Source organism: Mesocricetus auratus, unplaced genomic scaffold, assembly GCF_017639785.1.
Source record: "Mesocricetus auratus isolate SY011 unplaced genomic scaffold, BCM_Maur_2.0 Super-Scaffold_4256, whole genome shotgun sequence".
In the NCBI taxonomy this organism is placed as follows: Eukaryota; Metazoa; Chordata; class Mammalia; order Rodentia; family Cricetidae; genus Mesocricetus; species Mesocricetus auratus.
In genome coordinates, this window is record NW_024429182.1 from 5,937,111 (window position 1) to 5,951,572 (window position 14,462).

At 45.4% G+C, this 14,462-nt stretch overlaps 1 protein-coding gene across 5 annotated transcripts in view; it reads right to left on the bottom strand.

The window, feature by feature from the left end:
- The window catches only part of Vti1a (vesicle transport through interaction with t-SNAREs 1A), a 314,916-nt gene extending 300,462 nt beyond the window's left edge, over positions 1–14,454 (bottom strand). For 2 of the 5 annotated variants that reach the window (XM_013116280.3, XM_013116274.3), the window contains exons 1-3: positions 14,204–14,451; positions 7,160–7,218; positions 1,587–1,697 (exon numbers count right to left, since the gene is read on the bottom strand). In XM_013116280.3, coding sequence (XP_012971734.1) covers positions 1,587–1,697; positions 7,160–7,218; positions 14,204–14,297 — 264 coding nt within the window. In that variant the 5' untranslated portion in view covers positions 14,298–14,451. Of the gene's footprint in view, positions 1–1,586; positions 1,698–7,159; positions 7,219–14,203 lie in introns of all 5 variants that reach the window. The other 3 variants (XM_013116277.3, XM_005063451.4, XM_040742739.1) reach the window with 3 other exon arrangements.
- Positions 14,455–14,462: the final 8 nt, after the last annotated feature.

Consider the following 14,462-nt stretch of genomic DNA (forward strand, 5'->3'; position numbering starts at 1 on the left):
ATCCCTCACCATCATCAGCACCCCTCACCATCACCATCATCCCTCACCATCATCAGCATCCCTCACCATCATCAGCACCCCTCACCATCACCATCATCTCTCACCATCATCAGCATCCCTCACCATCATCAGCATCCCTCACCATCATCAGCATCCCTCACCATCAGCATCCCTCACCATCACCAGCATCCCTCACCATCATCAGCATCCATCCCTCACCATCAGCATCCCTCACCATCATCAGCATCCCTCACCATCATCAGCATCCCTCACCATCATCAGCATCCCTCTCCATCAGCATTCCTCACCATCATCAGCATCCCTCACCATCATCAGAATCCCTCACCATCATCAGCATCCCTCACCATCATCAGCATCCCTCACCGTCTCTCGCCATGGCTGATAAACACACTGACTAATGCAGCCATCTTACTTCTCAGGGAGTTTCCCTCTGAGATGTAAAAGTGGAATGCTTCCAAGCCTCGGAAGCTTTTCCCTTAATCCCACTGCCACTGGTAGAAAGGAATAGTCCAGTCTGGACGTGCAGTTTCCAAATAACTAATAAGGGCGAGCCAGACACAGGAGGATCCTTACAAATTCTTGACTTCTCCTATAAATATGGACCTCAGAATCGCAAACACAGCAGATTCATGTAACAAAACATAACTGTGTCACTCACAGGGAAGGGACAATTCTTTCTTCACATGCATGTTCTTTTACTTCAAATGTGAAGGGCATGAAATTTAATTTGTTTATTGAAATCCTCGTTTGCTATGCCCATCTACACAAGAACAATTGTTACCGCTGCATTCATTAATTTCTCTGTCGATATCACTCACAGTATTTTATCAGGGTTTTAATCTGAATCCTAAAATAGTGGTGAAATCCAAATGACCTAAAACGTACTTCTTCAGGTCCTTTGAGGTGCCTAGCTTACTGGTGCTAGACAAATCACAGTCCTGAGCTGCAGAACTGCTTCCTATAGGATGGAAAGTCTACACACCTAACAGCTGGAGGCTCTCTGGGCCCCGTCCTCAGCAAGTGGCATTCGACTCCCAGCTTCCGGATCTGACCATTCTGGAAACCTCGCACAGGGGGACAAATACCTCACCTGTCTTCTGGGAGTGACTTACTTCCCTTTGCCTAATGTCCTCAAGATCCTGCTGTCTGTAGCCTATTCAGAAGGCTGACAGGCACCACGTTGCCCAGCTGCTTACACGACTGCTGGGTTTCCAAACTCTGATCCTCAGACTTGTGTGGCAGCTGACCCGCTGAGCCACAGACTCAGGCCGTGAACTATGAAACACTGGATTCTGACACTCTAACCAATGCTAAATACCAGTAAGCACTATGCAGTCTCAAGGACTGTGCCAATTTCATCTAGTTGAGAGCCATGTCCTCCAATCCCCATCATTTGCCACCACTAATCCCTGTGATCTCCAAGTCCTAAACAAATCCCTTGTTCATCTTTTGCAGGAGCCCTGAGATTGCATTTAATGCTGACTAAGGCATATGAAGAACAGCAAAGAAATTAAGCGAAAATCCAACTTAACACTCTGAGGGTGACAGGGCAGATGTGAACTCACAAAGTCTGTTTCCAGCTTGCCCATTTCTTGCTTGTAGCTTCTCATCCTGTTGCTGTACATTCCTCGACTTTGAGGTGGAATTTCTCGGACTTCCAAATCCATCTGTTCAAGCTGAAGTGAGGAGAGAAAAATGTGACCCACACAGGTATTCTTTATTGGCCCAAATGTTAATGCTAAGATGACTGGATCCTAAGTCCTGGGTCTGCAGCTGAGGAAGCAGAGCTATGATGCTGGCTGCTTATGATCAGGTTAACACTGGAAATGCTCTGGTGCTCACTTCGCGGTTCAGTGCGCAGCCAGGGAACGGCAGCCAGGAAATGGCAGCCAGGGAATGGCAGCCAGGGAACGGCAGCCAGGGAACGGCAGCCAGGGAATGGCAGGGGTGCTAGCTGCTTGCTTTGCTGAGAATTTGTCTTGAAAAACATGCATTCATCAAAACATTCTCATGAATGTGTCCTCAACATCCTTGGGGCAGCCCACTGTTCAGAGCAACCTGACCTGATCCTCTGACTGTGAGTCTGGGATGGGTGATTGTTTCCTACGGCTCATCCGCCAAACAGCAGCCCGGCTTAGACACAGGAGGAAATTTCTTTGAGAAAGTCTTTCCTAACTAGGAAAATCACATACAACCAATATGTGACCTAGGCGACAGCTTAACTCTTACACGTGAGTGACACCCTGCTCACTGAAACCATAGCAGGCCATGCTTTAGCTATCCGTCAACTTGTAACACTTTGGACATGGGTGCCAAGAAAGACACGCAGAAATGGCTCAGAGCCCAGGCTTTGTAGTGAGACTCAGTGTCCACACTGCAGGCACCACTACTCACCAGCCATGGGGCTCGAACACAGGTCTTCATGACCCTCTGCCTTATTTTTCTCACCTCTAAGAGTAATCTCTTTCCTAGGACAGCCATGAAAATTAACTGAGTAATCCCTACAATGTACTTAAAGTACTGTATCGCTAGATTGACAGTAACTATTGCTATAGTTACAAAAAAAAAACAGAGCAAGCACTTTACAAGGCAGCAGAGGAAGGTGATCTGTACATGCCCCTAAAAGAGGAAAACCCAGGAACAAGAGCAAATTGGCCCAGACTAAGTCAATAACTCCATGGAAAAACACAGCAATGCATTTGCTTCAGAGAGCATGCTAATACAAGCTTAGCGCACACTGTCTACTGGTGGAGACTGAGTAACTACAGCAGAATTACAGAGAGACCAAACAAATGACTGTAAATAAGGTGTGCGCTTTTATAAGAAAACAAGATACTTTTAATTAGCCCCTTTTAAACAGTGATCATGTAAGTGACTGATGTGAAGGCTGAATGTCCCTTCTCAAGCAGAGACAAGCAGTGTGTCTATTTACCTGTCAGTGGCACGCTAGCTGCCCTTAGGGAAATGCCGTGAGTGTGGGCGGGGCCACTTGCAGACTCTGCTTTCCGTTCTATCAATGAATAACCAGAAGCAGGATTTGCTTAACTGTCTTTCCCACGGTCATCATTAATCATTTTAACACTGTGCTTTTCATTTTTTACTTAACTTCCTAAAAAGTAGATAGAGTCTCTCACTGAGCCCACTGCTCACCAGCTGGCTAGCACAGACGTCCCCCCCACCCCCAGTGCCAGGTTCAGAGACAGGAGCAACCTTGTGCAGTTGTGTACATGACTGCTAGGTTTCCAAACTCAGGCCCTCATGAAATAAATCATCACTTATCGAGGCACTCAAGTCTCTGACAGCATCACTGTGTTTTAGTTTTTTAAGATAGCATACAAAGTAGTGGGTTTTACTAAAGCATTTTCACACACTTGGTTCTTGTTTGTCCCCACCCCTCCTGCTGGTCAGCTCCCTCCCCCGTTATTCTGTCTTGTGCCACACACGTTCAATCACCCTCTTTTTCCCTCTCTCCTTCCTGTCAGAACTCCCCACTGCTCACTGTCACCTTCCTAGTCTATGGGCTCCCCTCCCCCACACCTTCTCTCTCAAATCTAGGATCTGTGTAGCAAAAACAAGAAGTCTTTGTTTTTCAGAATCTGGCTTATTCCACTTAGCATAATGGTTTCCAGTTTGGTCCATTTTCCTGCAGATGTCATGATTCCGTTTCCTTTACAGCAGAACATAATTCCATTACCTTTCTCTATCCCTTCATCCAGTTGGAGGACATTGTGGCTGCATCCATGTCTTAGCTACTGTGGACACACGGACATGTAAGTCTCTCTGGGGCGGGACATAAAGTCCCTTGGATACGTGCAGCAGTGGCATCCCTGTATCACTCGGCATCCCACCTTTAGCGATTTAGGAACCCTGCGTATTGGTTCCCACCCTGCCTTCACCAGTCTTCGTTACATCCGCAGTGAAGAAGGCTCCTTTCTCCAACACCCTTGCCAGTATTAGTTACCTTTTCGGGTTTGTTTTACTTTTTTACTTCTTTGAGACAGTGTCTAACACAGCCCAGGCTAGCCTTGAACTTGCTATGTCTCAGAGGAGAATATGACCTCTAACTTCTTCTCTGCCACCTTCTCCTGAGACTGCAGCCTTTGCCACGCCCATGGCTCTGCTGGGCTACAATTCCAGCCACTCTGTCCAGACAAACTGAACCTCCGGGGCTGTTAGTCTGCATTTCCCTGGTGGGTAAGGATGTAAAACATTTTTTTTTACTAGCCTGTTTCTTTGACTGGAAGATTTGTTTTACTTGTGTCTAGTTTTTGCAGTTCATGCTATACAGTTGGCAAAGATTTTTCCCCCATCACATAGGCTGTCTCTTCACTTTGGTCATTATTTCCTTTGCTGTGTGAAGCTTTTCAATTTCATGTAGTCTTATCTATCCGTCTTTGCAGTTATATGTTAGAGTCTTTTAGGAAAGATCTTGCTTCTGCCTGCATCTTCAAGTTTCTCAGAGCTGGAGAGTTGGCTCGGGGTGGAGCCTACTTGCTGCCCTGCAGAGGACCTGCCGGAGTCTGACTGCTACAATCTCTGCAAGTGACGTGCAGCCCCTTGTAACTCTAGCTTCAGGGGATCTGACACCATCTTCTGGCCTCGTGAGCACCCACACACACGTGTGCATACACATGGATAAAAACAAGCCTGCCATAGCAGTTTCAAGCTTTACATAAAGGTCTTTTGTTCATTCTCAACTGACTTTTGTGCAGGACGAGAAGTAAGGATCCAGTTTCAGTTTTCTACATGTGAAACGCAGTTTTCTCAGCACCATTTGCTGTCAAGGCTGCCTGTTTTGCAATGTATGCTTTTGACGCCTATGGGGGGGGGGGACACAGGTGTCTGTAGCTTTTCTGTCAGCTTCCTAATCAAAAGAACAGCACACAATCTAAGATACCACTAAAACTAAATAATTCAGCACATTTTAAGCAAACAGAAATGCTTATTTTGTATCCAAATCTTTATATAATAATAATAAAGTATTGCAAGCTCCATGAGGGCTTGGTTATGGTCGAACCTCAATCCTAAGGAGACAAGTTTTCTCTCGTTATCCAGTAAACAAACTGTCTCCAGAGGGTAAAGAGGGACTCTAACGTTTATAGTCGTCCACCAGCCGGAAGGAAGAAGGGCACTGACTGGCTGCTCTGGCAATAAAGTCGGTGTCTGCACACGGCAGGCAAGAGGTGGGAACCAAGCAGCTATCATAGAAGAACAGAGAAAGGAGACGGCAGGCATTAGGAGATGTGGGAAGAGAGATGGGGCAGAGGGAGTCGCCCAAAGCAGCTGCAGGTCACTCGGGATGGAGACAGCTGGCCACTCTGTCCACAAGGAGAGCGAGACACTGGAGACCGAGGACAACCCTGGAGGTCCCGGTTGTGTCTATCTCAGACCCCAGGAAAGGGAGGCTGCGCAGTGGGGATCAGCTTCCCCTCTGGGCCCCCACTCTGCTGCCTCTGGCACATGGTTCCACTAAGAAGCACCACCCATCCAAGCGAGACTCTAGAGAAGTCTCCGCCTTCCCAGAGCCTCAAATGCCTCCGAGCTTCCTAAGGGTCCAAGGAGGTTCTGAAGAAACCCCGCATTCAAGACCACTCAAGACGCCTGCATCCCTAGCCACATGTAAGGTGGCAACGAAAGCAGCTAGTGGGGGCCCTTCACGACTGTCCTCAGCACAGGTACTGCAGGGGCGCCAAAGGGGGCCCTTCCCGCTCAGAAAAGCCACCCACTCCCCTGGCCCATGATGCACAGCAACAACCTAACAGTTTCTGCAGCACTTGGCTTTCAACATCCAAAACCGGGACAAAATACTCTCCCCTCGTTGGTTCCCTTGGACTTGTTGTCATGGAAAAGCAGTGTATGAGCCGGGGCTCTAGGTGTAGACGCCCAGGCACAAAGCCGACAGAGCCCGCGGGAGGGAGTGGGGCCCCGGGCGCATTTCGAGCCTTTCTAAGCCTCAGCGCTCGTCTATAATGGCGGCGACAACAATCTAGACACCACTCTACTGTGATTCTCTGGTGCTTCTACAGGCTTCTCTGAGCACGAATGCGACGTTCTAACAACTCTGGCCACGTTGTGTCTCTAAGGCTATCCGCACAGAGCAACTGCAGAATGGGATAATGTGTCTCTCTGGGACAAGGGGCGGGCTTGCTTCCGGGCTGCTGTGTGCGGCTTTTCGCCCACGCTTTGTGCTCCAGGTGGAAGCAAGTATTGGTGTCTCCCCTGTGGAAACTGGGGCTCAGGGAACTAATGCAGCCAAGCTGATGTCCCGGCAGCTACTTCGGTTGTCTCGGGAGGCTTCAGTTTCTGACTCAGGAGTCTCATGTCTGGGGCAAATAGTTTTGTCAGCAAAATGACTGCCACCCAAGCAGGAGGACCTGAGTTCTCATCACAGCGACCACATAAAGCGAGGCCGAGGCGAGATGCTGCATGCCTGTGATGTCAGTCATTGGAAAGCAGACACGGGGCCTCTGGCGCTTCATGGGCAGCCACTGTAGCTGAGTCAAGTGAGCCTGGGGTCCAGGGAGAAACTCCGCCTCTACACAGAAAGCGGGGGAGAAACTCAAGGAGACACCTGATGGCAACTTCTGGCCTCCACGCCCTATGTACTTATGTGCACACATACATATGTGCACATGTACCCACACACACACACATGCAAATGAGCATGTGTATATACACACATACACAAGAAATCTCACATCTTCTGTGGGCATCCATAGAGACTGGCAAGCTCCGTCAGCTTCCAAGTTGGTGGAAATCTCAGACCTTTGTCAGTTTTGAGAGACAAGTTATCTAAGGGGGGGGGGGGGCTGAAAGTTAAAGATTATAACACAAACAATGCACTTACCCTAGTGTGTGGTGTGCCTTTACCAAACATTAGCTACCAAGATCTTGTACTAAGAGACCACTTCTTAGGAGTTGTTTTCAAGAGGAATGAAATTAGAGTCTGGCATCTAACGAGCCACCTTTATTAAAAAGAATAAGATCTCTGGAAGCTATTAAACCCCCTTTAATCCGAAAGGGACGAACTGTGAGAGGAGTCTGAGTGCACACTGCTCCACGAGTGTCCCTAGCTACATGGCAGGCTCTGGGGTTCGGCTCACGGGGCTGTGTTCAAAACGCCCTTAAGGCTACCCACCAGTTCTCTGGCCTCTTCAAGTTGCTTCTCCACGTTGGCAACCATCTGCTTCTTCTCATCTAAAACAAGCAATAATATCAAAGAAATGGTAATCATACAACATAAATTGAATATGCAGTACTAATGCTACAACCCTTTAATACAGTTCCTCGTGTTGTGGTGACCCCCAATCATAAAATCATTTTCATTGTTACTATGTTTTCAGGTTATCTTAGACAAACCCTCTGAAAGGGTCATTTGACCCTCTAAGGGGTCAGGACTCACAGGTTGAGAACCACTTCACTAAAGCCTTTTATTTTAATATACCCTTGTTCTTTCTGATCAAACAGATCGGAAAATGTAAAGCAAGCAGACCACTCTTTGGGGACTGGAGAGCTGGCTCATCAATTAAGAGCGCCGGCTGTTCTTCAAGAGGTCCTGAGTTCAATTACCACATGGTGAACCACATGGTGGCTCACAACCATCTATAATTGTAATCTCATGGAATATGATGCCTTCTTCTAGTATGGAAATATAAAGACAAGAAAAACAACCATATACAGAAAGTACATGAATAAATAAATAAATCTTTAAAAAGATCGTTCTTTGGTAGGTTACAGACTATACTGAACATTGACTGTGAAATGTGAGAAAACACATGATCCAAGCAAGGGCCAAATTTTTAAGAGGTCATATATTATAAGGAAGTCTAAAAGAACTTTGTTCCCTGGTAGAGATTATGCCTACAACAGCAGATACAGTGGTGACCTGAAAAATTTTCTAAGTCACTGTTGGAATAAATTGGAATCACTGATTTTTGACTATTTAAAACTCATAGATATCTTTGATCCATTTGGACTTAAGCTTTATGCATGGTGATAGATATGGATCTATCTGCAGTCTTCTACATGTCAGCATACAGTTATGCCAGCACCATTTGTTGAAGATGTTTTCCTTTTTCCATTGTTTAATTTTAGCTTCTTTGTCAAAAATCAGGTGTTCATTGGGGTGTGGATTAATATCAGGGACTTCAATTCAATTCCACTGGTCTACCAGTCTGTTTTGTGCCAATATCAAGCTGTTTTCAGGACTATAGCTCTATAATAGAGCTTATAGTCAGGGATGGTGATGCCTCTGGAAGTTCCTTTATGATACAGGGTTATTTTGACTATACTGAGTTTTTTTGGTTTTCCATATAAAGTTGAGTATTGTTCATTCAAGGTCTGTGAAGAATTGTGCTGAGATTTTGATGGAGATTGCATTGAAGAGAAAGACTTGGTACAGGAGACCATGTCCTGAACATAATGCTAGTAGCACAGACTCTGAGATCAACAATTAACAAATGGGACCTCCTGAAACTGAGAAGTTTCTGTAAGGCAAAGGACACAATCAACAAGACAAAAAGGCAGCCCACAGAATGGGAAAAGATCTTCACCAACCCCACATCTGACAGAGGGCTGATCTCTAAAATATACAAAGAACTCAAGTAGCTAGTCACCAAAACACCAAATAATCCAATTAAAAAGTGGGGTTTAGAACTAAATAGAGAATTATCAACAGACAAATCTAAAATGGCAGAGAGACACTTAAGAAAGTGCTCAACATCCTTAGCCATCAGGGAAATGCAAATCAAAACAACTCTAAGATACCATCTTATTCCTGTCAGAATGGCTAAAATAAAAAACACCAATGACAGTTTATGCTGGAGAGTATGTAGAGAAAGGGGAACACTCCTCCACTGCTGATGGGAGTGCAAACTCGTACTGCCACTTTGGAAATCAGTATGGAGGTTTCTCAGGAAAATGGGAATCAGTCTGCCGCAAGATACAGCATACATCCAAAGGATGCACATTCATACAAAAAGGACATCTGTTCAACTATGTTCATAGTAGCATTATTTGTAATAGCCAGAACCTGGAAGCAACCTAGATGCCCCTCACCCGAAGAATAGACAGAGAAAATGTGGTACATTTACACAATGGAGTACTACTCAGCAGAAAAAAAAAAAGAAATCTTGGAATTCACAGGCAAATGGATGGAACTGGAAGAAGCCATCCTGAGTGAGGTAACCCAGTCACAGAAAGACAAACATGGTATGTACTCACTCATATATGGATATTAGACATAGAGCAAAGGCTTACCAGCCTACAATCCACACCTCCAGAGAAACTAGGAAACAAGGAGGACCCTAAGAGAGACATACATGGTTTCCCGGAGAAGGGAAAAGGGACAAAAGTTCCTGAACAAATTGGGAGGGGAGGGAGGTAGGATAAAGAGGAAGGGAGAAGAGGAGGGGGGAGGAGAACATGAGGGATCAGGAAGATTAAGTAGGGATGACTAGAGGGAGCCATTATAGATTTAAAGAGAAATCTGGCACTAGGGAAATATCCAGAAATCCGCAAGGATGATCCCCAACTAAGAATCTAAGCAATAGTGGAAAGGCTACCATAAATGCCCTTCCCCTCTAATGAGATTGATGACTGTCATAAATGCCATCCTAGAGCCTTCATCCAGTAGCTGATGGAAGCAGAAGCAGAGACCCACAGATAAGCACTGAGCCCAACTCCTGGAATCCAGTTGTAGAGAGGAAGGAGTGATGAGCAAAGGAGTCAAGACAATGCTGGGGAAACTCACAGAAACAGCTCACCTGAGCAAGTGGAAGCTCATGGACCCCAGTCAGACAGCTGGGGAACCAGCATAAGATGGTACCAGGTCCCCTGTACATAGATGACAATTAGGAGGACTGGGCAGTCTATGGGGCCTCTGGCAGTGGAACCAGTATTTATTTCTCATGCACAAATGGACTTTGGGAGCCCATTCCCCCATGGAGGGATGCTCTCTCAGCCTAGATACATGGCAGAGGGCCGAAGCCCTGCCCCAAATGATGTGACAGACTTTGATGATCCCCCACGGAAGGCCTCACTCTCCTTGGGGAGTAGATGGGGGGATTAGTGGGGCTCATGGGAGGGAGAGGGAACTGGGGTTGATGTTAAATAAAATTGTTTCTAAATTAAATTTTAAAAACAATGTATATTTAAAAAAAAAAAGGGCAGGGGCATTCCGAACTTACAGCCCACAGGAGTTTAAAGAACTCTGCTTAATCCTTTGTAGGATCCATGCCTGGATCCTGGAGCAACAAAAGGGCATTTGGTTTAAAAGGGAAAAGAATTCTTTCTGCTTTTAACTAAGATGATGTGGACGTTAGCCAACACCAAATAATATGGATTCAAGACTTGTAGCAAACGTATCAAGGTGTGGCGTTAACAGGGGCCGCTGACATGGGTTTTATATAATTTCTACTGTTCTAAAAGAAAAAAGTGTAGGGCCAGGAGTATAGCTAGTTGAGTGCCTGTTTAACAAGAGATAAGGCTTTGGGTCCAACCCCCAGTACCACAAATACAAAACGAAGCTGTGACTCAAATTGCCTTAACTGTCTAAGGGCAAAAGATCCCTCTGGATTTTTAGTGTAGACAATGTGTGTAAATGTAAACATGAAAACATGTATATATGTATACATGACACAAATTTCTGTGTGTCTACCATCCAAAAAGGACTAAAATCCCATAAATACTTGTTTATAAAGCATAACTGGGTCATAGGTAACAACTGATGGCTGTTTTCCCAATCTCCTCAACTACCAGCTTCAACGGTCATGTAAACTTTCCAGGGTGATACAATTCCTCCATGAGATTCCAGCATCTTAAAAGACACCTGCTTTGGTCCATGGCTGCTACTCTCCCCTCCCTCCCTCCCTCCCTCCCTCCCTCCCTGCTTCCCTCCCTGCCTCCCTTGAGTCCCCTCCTTCTTGATATCCTGAACCAAAACCATTTCCACTTCCACACCCCAAAGCCCTGAGCACTGACTTTTCTTTGAATGCAGGTTTTCATCAAGAGACCTTAACCTCACTCCCCGAGTTTAGGCACAGAAAGGGAGTGAGGATTTAAGTGCAAGGTTCTCTATAAAGTACAGTTAAGAGGACAAAGTCTGAAGAGCTGGGCCCTGGCCAGCCCTGCACTGCTGATTGAAGCACAGCAGATTAAAGATATCCCCCACGACTGGTTTGCTATGCTTTCCTTGCTTGTGTTCCCTGCCTTATTTGCATTTTACAGCATTGTAAGATTGAAATGGTCACCCTTTCCTTCCCATTCTAAGATGGAAAAGGCAAGCTTACAGAGGCCAAGAAATCCATTCACAACCACATGTGCAGTAAGTTTAGGCAGAAGTGAGATCCTAAACTGGTTTGATAGCAGCAGCCACAAAAGATTCTTGGAACATTCTAGCTATAACCCTTCTGTCTCTGAGAATGGGGAGCTAAAAGAGTGATCTGAAGCGAACTTCTGGTGAGGGTCCTCCAAGATCCCTACTGTAATGGAGGCCCTGACTCTGTGGAACTCTCTCCTGCTTAGGGAACTCACCACAGAAGTAGGAATTTCCAAATCAAGTGACTTATAGTCCCAGCTCATTGATTTTTCCAAGAAAACAATAATCATTAAAAATCAATCTTTAAATTCAGTAACCTCAGAGTATTCATTAGGGACTCATCCATCTAAAAAAAATCACAGAGATTAAAATTAATTAAGATTCAAACACTTCAAAGAGCAAGACTTTTTATTGATAAGATATTACATTGTAATCATGTTTCTTTTTAAAATAAAATTTCAGAATTATTCTCTTTTATGTGGAAGTTACTTTTTACATTTACATTATGCATGCACAACAGAGAGTAGTTCATCTCCACAGATTCTGGGCGCTACAACCTAAATACATCATTACTGGGTGAATGAGCTGCTTTGACTTTAAAGTTTGGTCCAATTTTTTTATCTTCTTAACTCAAGAAAATTACAGCTCATCCTTTGGTCTATTTCAGCTGAGTGACACAACCACTATGATGCTGTGGGGGTGTTATAATTACCAGTACTTATAATATTAATTTAATATTAATTAAAATAAAAGTGGTATGCTCAAAAGCACACTGCCTTTGCTTTTAATTATTGTTAGTTCATATGCTCATGGAAAAAATATCTTTTTCTGTCAATTAGGAGCAGATTAAAAAGGGAGCAAACATGTCATTATTGAAAGGAAAACCACTGTATTTTAGAGTCATTTATTTATTCAAGTACAAATTTGTTCCTACAGTGCCAGCGATACAGTCTCCTTCCAAATGAGATGTGGTTGCTATGTTTGGACCTCACATTATACTACATGTAAGAAGAGACATAACAGTATCTTTATTTTTTAAGATACTTAAGTCAACTGTTTCCTTCTGTGTGGTAAGTACTATAAACACAAAGGCAAGAAAATTCAATTATAACAAATCTATTTTCTTACAGTCTTCATAACTCTGTACCCTGGATGACATTATTTTGTAAAGCAGTCACTCAATACTAAAGCTATTTGCCCAAGAAATATTTCTACTGCTAAAAACAAACAAACACATTAAAATTCAAAATGAGCAAAATCCAACTGCAGCTACAAGTCCTGGAGCTCTGAGGCTCTGGGACTCAATTCAAAGGCAGATGTCTCAGACAACAGTGACAACAAAATCAAGATGATCGCGGCCAAACGGAGAAAAGTGGGATTGAAGAGAACAGGTGAGGTGAAGTATCACGAAGGAAGGAGGCCATCATCCACTTTGTCCACCAGAAATCTCTGAGGCAACACAGCTCCGCGGTATATGCTACCTTGGTTCTCTCCTCTTGTTCCCTCACTTGAACTCTACCCTCTTTAAGACATCAGCCACCTCCTGCAGAACTAACGGGGACTTCGGGAGATGAGTGGGATTTAAGTTCAGAGGTCCTGGCTTCAAGCAAATCCCCCTAATAACAGAAAACAGGTGGGGGAGGGAAACAAGGAATAAAGAAAATTATTTATAACACAAAGATTGGGGGGGAACCCTAGGAAGGGGATGAGGAACAACACCTTAGACCCAAGAGAAGCTACTGCTGGCATCTTGGGCTGGGCTGATCAGGTAAGAAAGTGATGTTACCCACAATTCTGCCGACCAATGAGAACCGTCTTTTCCCGACAGTATGCTCCAGAGCTGGAGTAGAGACAAGTTCAGCAGCCCAATGATCGTTCAACCTCCCTAATGAAACCGAGCCAAAAGTAAAGTAATAATAATAATAATAAGTCTCTTAATTTTCTCCTAACTACTTAAGTTAAATCTATACTTAGAGAAAAACAAATCCTAAAACACTATCTTGTAAATCACAAGGCACCATATTACAATCACCTGCTTATTCTAACGAACATTCCTCTGAGCCCTTAGAAAAGAAATGTCACGGAAATCAGGCATGACTCCCACCTTCACCACAACTGCTGACAACCCAGCATGGAGGGTATTTAATACCTGGGAGATGCGGAATTGTAGGAGTGAGCAAAATTACTCTGTACAAAGTCTTACATAAAACCGGGTTATAAACACCCAAGAAGGATGAAAAGCACAGAATCGGGGCAGAGTTCTGCAATCTATGAATCCCAACAACAGCTAACACAAAAGGCGTCACAGACGCGTGTCATTTAACTCTGGATGAGGGAAGTACGATTCTCTCCAACCAAGAAGGACTGACAGATTAAGAAAGCCCGCCTAAGGGACAACTTCGAAGTGTCAAGAGTTGGGATGGGAAGTAAGGCATTCTGGCTTGTCACTGAAACGTGCCGCATGGAAGGATAACAGGGTTACTATTTGCTAAGAGGACAAAGCTGCTGCATCTGGAGATGCAGTCTTGACGCTTTCATACATTTTCTTTAGATACTCTTATCCTTATAGTTTACTCCCCACCTCACCTACCCCACCCCCCCAAAAAAGATGCAGAGCAATGTTTCCAAGGTTACACAAGCTTTAAAAGCCACGGGGTAGAAATCCAACACCACCCGAGACGGTTTCCACGCAGGAAGACTCTTTGCATCGGAAACACACTCCCTGCTACCAGGTCAGGACCTCCCCGGGGCCGCCAGCGCCGCCCACAGCGACCTGGCTCCTGGGAGAACGGCTCGCCCAGGCGGTGTTCCGCCGCCGCTCCCGGCTCTCCAGGCCGTCCCCGGCCGGCCGGGCAGGGTACTCACCGGGAGGGAGCCGAGGGACCCTGGAAATCTTGCCGGTGATCTCAGCCGTGAGCACTGCGAAGTCCTGCTCGTAGCCTTCGAAGTCGGAGGACATGGCAGCTCGGAGACGGTCGGCCGGAGCCGGAGGTCTCGCTCAGGGCAGGACTCACGGAAGGCGCCCGGCCTCGGTGCGGGGGGACCCCGGGAAGAAGGCTGCACAGAGCACAGAACACAGCGGGGACCGGGACAACTCCCAGCCCAGCCGCTTCCTGGTTGTTCT